At 45.1% G+C, this 10,097-nt stretch overlaps 1 protein-coding gene across 1 annotated transcript; it reads right to left on the reverse strand.

The window, feature by feature from the left end:
• Window positions 1-1,763: 1,763 nt before the first annotated feature.
• Window positions 1,764-8,349, reverse strand: LOC133918900 (leucine-rich repeat extensin-like protein 3). Its single transcript, XM_062363019.1, has 4 exons — window positions 7,788-8,349; window positions 7,595-7,692; window positions 2,372-2,435; window positions 1,764-2,284 (listed from the first exon to the last, which is right to left on the reverse strand). The coding sequence occupies exons 1-3, from the start codon at window positions 8,164-8,166 to the stop codon at window positions 2,373-2,375; spliced, it is 540 nt and encodes a 179-aa protein (XP_062219003.1). The 5' UTR covers window positions 8,167-8,349; the 3' UTR covers window positions 1,764-2,284; window position 2,372.
• Window positions 8,350-10,097: the final 1,748 nt, after the last annotated feature.

Genomic DNA, 10,097 nt, shown 5'->3' on the forward strand with positions numbered 1-10,097 from the left:
TTGTGCTACTGATGGATGGTGTAGTATGTAAAATAAAAATGCAGAAAGATGGGTTCGATCGCGGTGGCTAGATCAGAGTCATTCATGTACAGATTCATTCATTTTGATTCCCGGTTGAGAAGAGCAAATTATATTAAAACGCTGAATTTGGCTCCTAAAATGGACAAGGAATTCAGCTCCTAAAATGTGGGGATCACATAGAGCTGCACCAGCAGAGTATACACGATCGGAACCGATTCTCAATCACGCAGCCCGGCGCGGCACACCACGACATGTCACATGCGACCCACTTCAGTATATGTACATGGTTGCAGTGGATCAAGAGCACTTCTTGTTAGATGATCGTACATAGGTAGGATTATATATATGTCGACGATCGAGTTCAAGCTAGCGTAAAACTGATCCATATTTTTTTCCCGGCTATATCCAAATTTCAGAACAGCCACACTTGAGTACTCGACATAGTGACGTCCACGAGTCACGTCCCTCAACATCCGGGGCAATTAAAAATTTTTTACCACCCTTACGACCGATAATTCCCCTCTTACTCACATGTGAGTCTATCTACGTCATTAACAGTGTGCCAGAGTGTTATTAATCACTCACTCAGCAGGTGACAAAAAAATAATTGATGCCTCAACATCCGAGGCACTGACCTATCCCGATGTTCCCATCACGCCCCACATGGCCATCAAACCTTTGCTCCATGCGCGTGCCGCAACATATATTGAATATATATTTAAAATATATAGAAGTTAAATATTAAATATCTAATTATAAAAAATATTAGACATTTAAGTATGAAAAGTAAATAATAGGATATTAAATGTATCTTTGAAAGAAAAAAATATGATATAACTTTGCAGGATGATTGTTTAATCAACTCGGGTGAACAATAAAAATTGATCGATTTTGTCATAATTCATGTATTTTATATATAAATAAATATAGAATAGAAATCGAAAGCAACATCAACAATGTAGTACGCCGCTAACAGGACTGTTCATTGTAGAAGCCACATGGGAGGAGGGCCAGCTAGGTTTCTCGCTTTGGTCCATGCAAAACTCCTAGCATTCTCCCGTGACAACACCCTTAATCTCGTCTGCTGCGCTCGCCCGCATACAGCTAGTTCAGGCAGGCGACAAGCCATGCGTTGTGATGCATCATGACCAGGTGAGAAGCACCGATGCTCAGGTTTCACTTAGGTTCCGATCTATGTCATCTCTAATAGATATTTTAAAATTTTATTCTATATAATATTATTACAGTATTTTTTTAATATTATTATAATATCTTTTATTTTTTTTCATCTTCAGTAGTTATCCTTTATCCTACCTTTCATTACTTTATATCTTTTCTCAAACTCAGTCATTTAATAGCTACAATAAAACAGTCTTCTTTTTCTATCCGCAATTTTGCTAATATTCAACTCCATCCGCATCGCTGTTGGAGAGATACGGATACTGAGAGGAGGCAAAAGGATGGCACAGTGCTCGGCATAGTGAAGCCGCAGCTGAAAACCAAAGCTGTTGGAGGTGGCATAAGTGATGGAAGGAATTTATGGCGTGAAATGCATACAGCGGGTCGGCACAGCATGTCGTTCTGGGTCAAGGACATTTATTTTGGGACAATTGCCAAAATAACACACCTGAAACCCTAGTTTGCCAAAATAGCATTAAGCTATGTCAACAAGTGAGATCTAGTCTCACATGTCATTGACACACTCAATAGTATTTTGACAAAATACAATTTCACCAATAGTATTTTGACAAAATGCAATTTTACTAATAGTGTGATGGCAATTACCAAAATATCACTACTGAAGCCCTAGTTTGCCAAAATAGCATTAAGCTATGTCAATGACAACTGAGACCTAATAACCTAGTTCCACATGTCATTGACACATTCAATAGTATTTTGACAAAATGGAATTTCACTAATAGTATGGTGGCAATTGCCCCTTCTATTTAACCATAGCAAACACAGTGCAACACACTCACTGGTAAGAACGGCAGGCAGCTGAGAATACTATTAGCCATTGCAAATACTCGAATGTGTTTGACATAACCTCAGGATTACAGCAGATCCTGAAAGGCACAAAGAAAACGACTTCAGACTCTCCTGTCTCCACGATCCGACTGCGGTCTCGACACGCCCAGCATGCAATGCATATCCCCCTGCTTCATGCAGTTCAAGAGAGTAGAGAACGACCACCTTTCAGGTCCCCAAATTATAACAATTGCATCCATACGCTTAGCTACACATCAACCCAAAAGGAAGTTGCTGCAAACGTAGACAGAAAAACGTAAGTGACCAGCAAAATTAGAGGAAAAAAATTATTGCTGGTTCTGTCACGTGAAGAAACTAACCTTTCAAACTTTCTGCACTTTAGCAGTAAGCTCCTTCGGCTTGCCAGTTTTTACACAATCAACTTCCTGCAACGAAGTTTGAGCGACATCAGGTGATGTAACCTTTATTTACAAAAGTTTAAATGGTGATGCTCACTGATTTGTCTGAACGGAGGATTAAGTATAATGATCGAATAGATCAGAAATGCTTCCAAGATTCAACTCCATAGGGGTTGATAGCCCAGGGATCTAAAACGTTGCTGCATCTATATCTATAATGAACACTAATGCAGATTGAGGAATACGATAGCAGGTAATGGTAAAGAACGCTTTTAGTATCAAAGCCAAGTTACATTAAACTGATAGTGGGCTCAAACAAATTTTGTACTGTAGGGAACCAAAACCGGCTTACTTCTTATCAGTGTTACAAATTCAAATTGGATGGAGCAGGCTGGGGGAAATAAAGCTAGGTACCATGAAAGTTAGAAGGGTAACTGACTTTGTGAGCTCAACGCCAGGTGAAAACTTAAACCAATTCAAGAAGGCATATGAATTTGTTAGCTCACTACCATGCTAATGCTAAAGTGATATGTGATACAGAAATGGCACATACTTGAAATCTCTTTCTCCATATCTTAGCAAACTCTTCTTGACAATACAAATATATCTAATCTGGATGCTAATGATAGATTAAATCAACGAATTAGGGTAAAGCACAAAACAAATGGCATGGCATAACAAGTTGACAACAAAATTCAGATGGTATACTCTATAGTAACACAGATTTTAGATGTATGCTACATTTGTTGCATCTCAAGGATCCTACAATGTTCTATAATAGCCTTTACTGACATAATACAAGAATGTTATATTGATATTGTAACATTATTTTGTTTATTGTCCCTTACAATTAGTAAACACCATCATAAGTCAAAACAGAGAATATATTATGCTCTGGATTACCCTAATACTCGCATCGTCCTAACAGATGTCGAATCATGTAAATACTAAATAGTATGCTACAATTCAAAATCATGAAAGTGCAATTTATAAATATACAAAAACGACTCAATTGAACATATCAGGAGTGAAATATGGCATTAAAGCTAGTGTATCCTATGAGGCTTTGACCTAGACTAACTACCACTTAGTGTTGTTAATCTATCATTCACCTACTGACAAGTGACAACAGTCACCAGCCACTATGTTGTGGTTTGAGGTGGCAATTGCAAGCCCAGCTGATCAGCAGCTATGTAACACTAATATATAAACTATTAATAAAGCAAGTGACCAGTGCATACAGTACAAAGCTTGGCTGTCCAGATAAAGGCTTATCACTTTCTCATACAAGTCCAAATATGATATGCAACGGTTATGAAATGAGATGCTAATCATAGAACCAAAAGATGGTGTGAGTAGAATATGGTCAACAAGACAATCCACAAGGTAAAGTTAACATACACATTGTTGGGGGTCGTCACTAAGGACCCCCGACGCTCCTGGCCCCACCCACCCACGCTTGCGGATAAACAGGTCCTTGAAGGCCTAGCGGATCACCATGCTCCAGAACCCTTCAAGGCCCTTGCCTTCCAGAGCCCGAGTCTCCGGAGCCCCTGCCCTCCGAAGTCTAAACGGGCTTCATGAAGCCCCGAGGGTGAGTTATCAAACCTTGAAGAAAGATCAACTAGAGGGGCCACCAGCCGTCCTCCACCTGCAAGCAAGTGACTTACATTTAATGCAACGCAAGTTGAGACCATCCTGACATCCCCGTTCAAATGGAGATCGTCCTGACATCTTGACAATGCGGCGCCGCAATAGGCGACCGGCTACACACAACGTCCCGACCACTTGCACCACTGTGTTGCCGTAATAGAATAATATCTTCTGATTAGGAGTAAGCGCATTTCACCTAGACCCATGTTGTGTGATTCGACCATTCTAGACCCATGCGATATAGCAATATTTGTATTGCCATCTCTGCAAAGGCAAACTTGTACATTTCACAACTGCTAATCCACATATTCGAAACTAAAAACAACAATGAGGACTCACCAGAAATGGAGGACCCATAGTACACATTCGGCTCCTCCCCACCTTGTTCGAAGGCGCAATTCCAGTATGCCCGAAGGGGTCAGACGAACAGCATGGTGAACTCCTCCACGAGATCACGCATGCTCATCCTCCGAGCCACCCGTTGGAGGAGTATCAACCGCACAGCAAGCTAGGCGTCCGAGATGTCGGTCACCGAGTCGGGACATACTCAATGTCAGAGACCGTTGATGGCTTTCGCCAAAGACAGGTCGTGATACTCCGGCCGTATCTGGAAGTTGACACTGCCAAAGCTAAGGGCCTTCATCACCCCGTCCTCCGTCCTCATCTTCAGTTGACAGCTCGCATAATGGATGGCGGCAAAAAGGTCTACTCTTCCTTCGCACCCCTCCGCTCGCATGAGCCACTCGAAGATGGACAAACGAGTGATGGCGTTGGCATGGAGCCGTAGGAGCTCCACGAAGTAGTGAAGCACCCCGTCAAGGAGTGGCACGACCGAAAAACCAAGACCCGCGTCGAGGAAGGCCTCGAACACCACGGTCTCATGACCCCGGGGCTCCGGATCTCCTCTCCCCCCAGAGCCCGGACGACGGATTTGGAAGGGATCTTCCCCTCCTCGACCATCCGATCAAGCGCGGCATCGTCAATAACAGATTCCCCCAGCACGCTGGTCTGTTGAGGATACTTCTTGCTGGCACGACGGAGCTCCACTCCTGGCGACGGCCCGGGCAGTGGCGGAGGAATAGACGCCACCTGAGTACCAACCGCCCTATGCGCCTCGTCAGCCCCACCCATTGACGACATGTCGGCCCCGCTTCCAGTGCCGAAAATGGCCATGAGGGCCCCAGAGAGGTGGTGAGAAACGTTGGATGCTGTAAGCGCTGCAGTAGAACAGGCGGGAGGATGCGGAGGCAAACGAAGATAAGAACAAGGTGCAGAGCAAAACCGTCGCTCGGCCGAGACCCTCCTTATAACGATAATGGGGGAGTTATTTACTCTTGGGGAGACCCACGCACGTCCCGTCCATTCATCCACGAGGTCGCAATCATAGGGGAGGGGAACCGCTCCCCATGATCCACCTACGACGAGGCGCCACGTGCACCCCCATCAACTGACAAAGCGCCACCACCTGCTAACCGCAGGTCGTATTTAATACCCCTTTCACAGGTGTCGTCGGACGGTCAAATTCCAAACCAGCTGGCAGGATCTTCCAAACGATTTGCGCGAAGACAAAGAGCCACAAGCCATCGACGACAGAGCCAGTGAACGCTAGGGGCCCTACTCCCAAAAAACCCCGAGGCCGGCCATTTCGCTGGTCGTCCTCACGAAGGGCTACTATTGGGGTCGTCATTAAGGACCCCCGATGCTCCTAGCCCCACCAGCCTGCGCTTGCGGACAAATAGGTCCCCGAAGGCCTGGCGGATCACCAGGCTCCGAAACCCTCCGAGGCCCTGATCTTCCGGAGCCCCTACCCTCCGGAGCCTGAACGGACTTTCTGAAGCTCCAGGGGTGAGTCATCAGACCTTGGAGAATGATCAACCAGAGGAGGCTCACTAGCTATCCTCCACCTACAAGGAAGTGACCTACATTTAATGTAACGCAAGTGGAGACCATCTTGACATCCCCGCGCAAGTGGAGGCCGTCTTGACATTTTGATAATGTGGCGCTACAATAGGCAACCGGCTGCGCACCACGTCCCGGCCACTTGCAGCACGGTATTGTCGTAATACAAGAATATCTTCCGATTAGGAGTAAGTGCATCCGACTTAGACCCATGATGTGTGATTCGACCGGTTCTAGACCCATGCGATATAGCGATATTTGTATCACCATCTCTGCAGGGGCAGACTTGTACATTTCACTCTCTGTTGATACTATAAATACATACCCTTGGCCATCAGGCCAAGGATCGATCCTTTTCACCATCGATATATTTGGCGTTCCTCTCTCTCCACTTCTTCTCCAAACTTAACCCACTCCTGTGAGTGAGCCCTCGCCGCACTTGTTCGTGCAAGATATCTTCTTCCGCCAACACACATTAAATAGAGTCGAGTTGGAGCCTAGTTTGTAATGATTTCCAACTAGTCTGTTAGAAGTTTAGTCAATAACATAACCACAGCTACCATCCCCATGTAATAGATCTATCAGGTACGTACGGGGGAATAAAAGAGCAAATTCTCTTGCATACAACTCCAATTTGCAAAGTCATCGATTTTTTCAAATTGTATTCCACACGTTTGTAGTTTGCATATCCCCCCCCCCCCCCAAAAAAAAAAAAAATACGCTGCTTATTCACTAATCAATCCATTGCGAATTTTTAGTTATGGCCAGTGTTTAGCAGCAGAAATGCTAAAAGGGTAGATATAATGTTAGTGTCAGGGGTGCTTAAGATTGCAAATAGCATTGTGTCAAAGACAAACTGTGGCACCCACTCTCAAGGCAATCAAAATTGTTAAGAGTTCATCATGTACTGAGCACTTGTCTGCGTCAAGAGGCAATAATTAAAAAAACAGCTGGTACACTAAAAGTTAAAACCAGGGAACAACTTTGCAAAAGCTTAAAAGTGTGCCAGTCTAGACAATATGACGATCTTAGTGCATGTTTTCTCACCCAACATAATTACCCATCATTCTTGTAGTTGCTAAAAAAAGGTTGATTAGGCATATATTCTTTCCTTGAGTTTTAGGCTTATCTTTGGTTCAACCTTTACAGACATTGCATGATGGAGGTTGACTTGAGCTTTGCTGAACAGGCGACACCACCACCACGATCTAAACCCTTTGCATATATTCTCCACAAAACAAATGCCTTTTTTGGGCCCAAACAACACCTAACACACACGACATTCCGAGCATCTATCACACACCGAGAAGACACTGATCAGCACTTTTATGATAACAAAGGTTGTAGGGACAGCTCCAAGCCTAGCACCAACATGTAGAGCTCACGAGATTATCTACAGGAACAGCCACAACATACGCATCTTACGAACCAACATCCACATCCACACAAAAACTAAAAGCTCGATTCACCCCTAGAAATCATCTCAAAACATTATCTCATCATAGTTACAGATCCAGATCAGTGTACCAATTTGGGCAAAGCAAACGAAACGACACAGATCGAACGAGATTTCAACCGAAATTACACGGGAAATGCACGATGCTGTTGCAGAGGAGAGATCGAAGAGCATTCACCTTGCCGGTGGCCTCGTAGTAGTCGTTGAGCGCCCACTGGTACTTGGACTGATCCAAGCCGAACCAGTTCGCCACGTACTCATCAAGGCTTGCGTGAGCTGCGACCAAACAGCGAAATCCCCAAGCATCAGAACCCCCCAAATCCTGAAGAGAAAAAAAAAGCCTCCGAAACCACGAAATGTGGCTGATCCACCTTCCTGCACGCGCGCGACGGCGTCCCAGAAGAACCCGAACGCCGATCCGTCATGCTTGCCCCCCGCGGACGCCTTCTCGTACTGCGGCGGAGGCACCTGCACCGGCGGCGGTGCGACCTTCACGGGCGGCGGGGGCGGGGTGAACACCACCGACGCCGTGGGTGAGCTCGCGGGCTTCTTCGGCGAGGGCGCAGCCGCCGGCGGAGGCGCCCTGTGGGGGGTCGGGGTCGAGAAATCCGACCCCGGGGACTCGGGCGGCGGGCGCGAGGAGCCCCGCGTCGTGCTGGCCGGAGACGGCGGCGTGATGAAGACGGTGAGGTTGCCGGCCCGCCCGATCATCGGCGGCGGCGGCGGCGGCGACGGCGAGGAGGACCCCATCGCGGCGGGAGCCGGAGTGCTAGGGCTGGGAGCGGCGGCGTCTACTGGTACTAGTAGTAGCCTAAGGAGGAGAGCAAGCGAGGGGGCAGTGGCCGCTAGTGGGAAAAGCCCCAGACGCCATTGCAGACAAGGCAGTGGAGCTTTTGTTCGCTTGTTAAATTTCCCCACTTTTTTTTTATTCTTTCCCCCAAATTAAATAACGCGACTTTTGGCGTTGGCCTCGGGTGGTGCGTGCACCGCGTCTTCCAAGGCCTCGTGGAGGAATATCGTGGGCCCGCCGTGGTGTTGGAAGAGCGGGTCCAGGTGAACATGGCTCCTCGTTTGTGTTTTCCCCGTTCTCCTTTTTGCTCTCAAATAACGTGCCTTTTGGCGTTGGCCCTGCGCCTGCCTGCACCGCGTCTAGCAACACCTGCTTGGAGAGCGTTAGCTGGGGCCGGGAGGCAGAGAGAGAGTATGGGTGGGTCCGAAACGTAGTGAGGAGACCGGGTATACGTGAAAGGGGGGGGGGGGATATGTAAAGGGACGATCCACTTTGCGCGCAAGAGTCGATCTACTGTTGGGGAGGGCGTGGGGTACCAAGGTTACGCTTTTGCCCCCGGTGTTTGGGTGGATTAGCAGTGGCATGACACTGTAGTGGTCTAGTGGATGCTATGGCGGTGTGGCCTGAGGTTTGCTCACTACTATGTTCTTTTTTTCTTGGCCCGAAGTGCTGCTTACTTTTGTTTTTAAGGAATGATTGTTCACTAATTTAATAAGGTGCCAAGGGTCCCTGTTTATAGGTGAGTTCTAGCTATTAAATAGTGTAATAGTACAATAATCTTATTTTTAAAAATCTCTAATATATAAAACACGAGTTGCTCTTGCAGCACTCCTCCATATTCTCCTTTCATCTAATAAAACTCATAAAATTTGAATAATTTATCTATATTTATCATTCATCCTCGTCATACATCATTACTGCCTCGTTACAACCTATAGATACCTGACTCATTTTACTAATAAAAATAAATAAAAAATTAAGAGAAAAATTAGTGAAAAACTTCCTTCTCTTTTTTTAGTCCCATCTGAAATCAAATTACGACATCGTTTTCAGCATATTCGTTCTACATTTTCATACTTTGAGTTTGTGCTTGATATTATCACGTCTAATATTTATATTTTTGTTACAATGTACAGACACTTAGCTAATATATATACTTTAACACTTTAGTATAGTAAAATCTAAAAACAATAAATAGACATGTAACCATGTTTTAGGGATACGTATGGAGCAATACGTGGATCCATTTTAGGTCATCTCAATCAACTAAATATTTTTTTAGATTAAAATGATTAGTTAGCTAATTAAATTGTTAATAGGTAGATCCACATATATCCATTGGAGCTCCACACCCATCCCTACCCTGTTTAGAAAAGGCGTTAGAGAGTTTCCCGTTACTCCATGTTCTCTTTTATTGATGATTTAGAATATGTGCTGTCACGTCCAAATGTTGAACATAATTTAGAATTCTAAAAGTTGGATAAGATATGAAAACTGAGTCGCTTGATTTGTCCCTAAACACTTCTATAATGTTACTAATTGTATAGATTCTTGCATAGGAAAGCTATAAGAAGTGATGTCCAAAGTTGAATCTCGGATATTGTAATCAAATATAAAATTGAGAGGATATATGTGTTCATGGGAATAAAAAAAATGTCTAAAAATATTTGCCAGATATGAGGACGAAGGGGAATCATGGCAGAGTAGTTAAGGATTAGAGGTAGAAGAAGAGGGTTTTTGGCCCGGGTAAAAGCAAATGGGAGTGCGAGTTCATGGGAATAGCACCCGGGGGGCTTGCCGTTTATGAAGACAAGGTGTCCCGGGATTGTTCCGCTGACGGGTGGTAGCAGCAACGCTCAATATTACTAGTAATTAATATCCGCGACGTCTG

This window comes from Phragmites australis, chromosome 5, assembly GCF_958298935.1.
Source record: "Phragmites australis chromosome 5, lpPhrAust1.1, whole genome shotgun sequence".
Taxonomy (NCBI): domain Eukaryota; kingdom Viridiplantae; phylum Streptophyta; class Magnoliopsida; order Poales; family Poaceae; genus Phragmites; species Phragmites australis.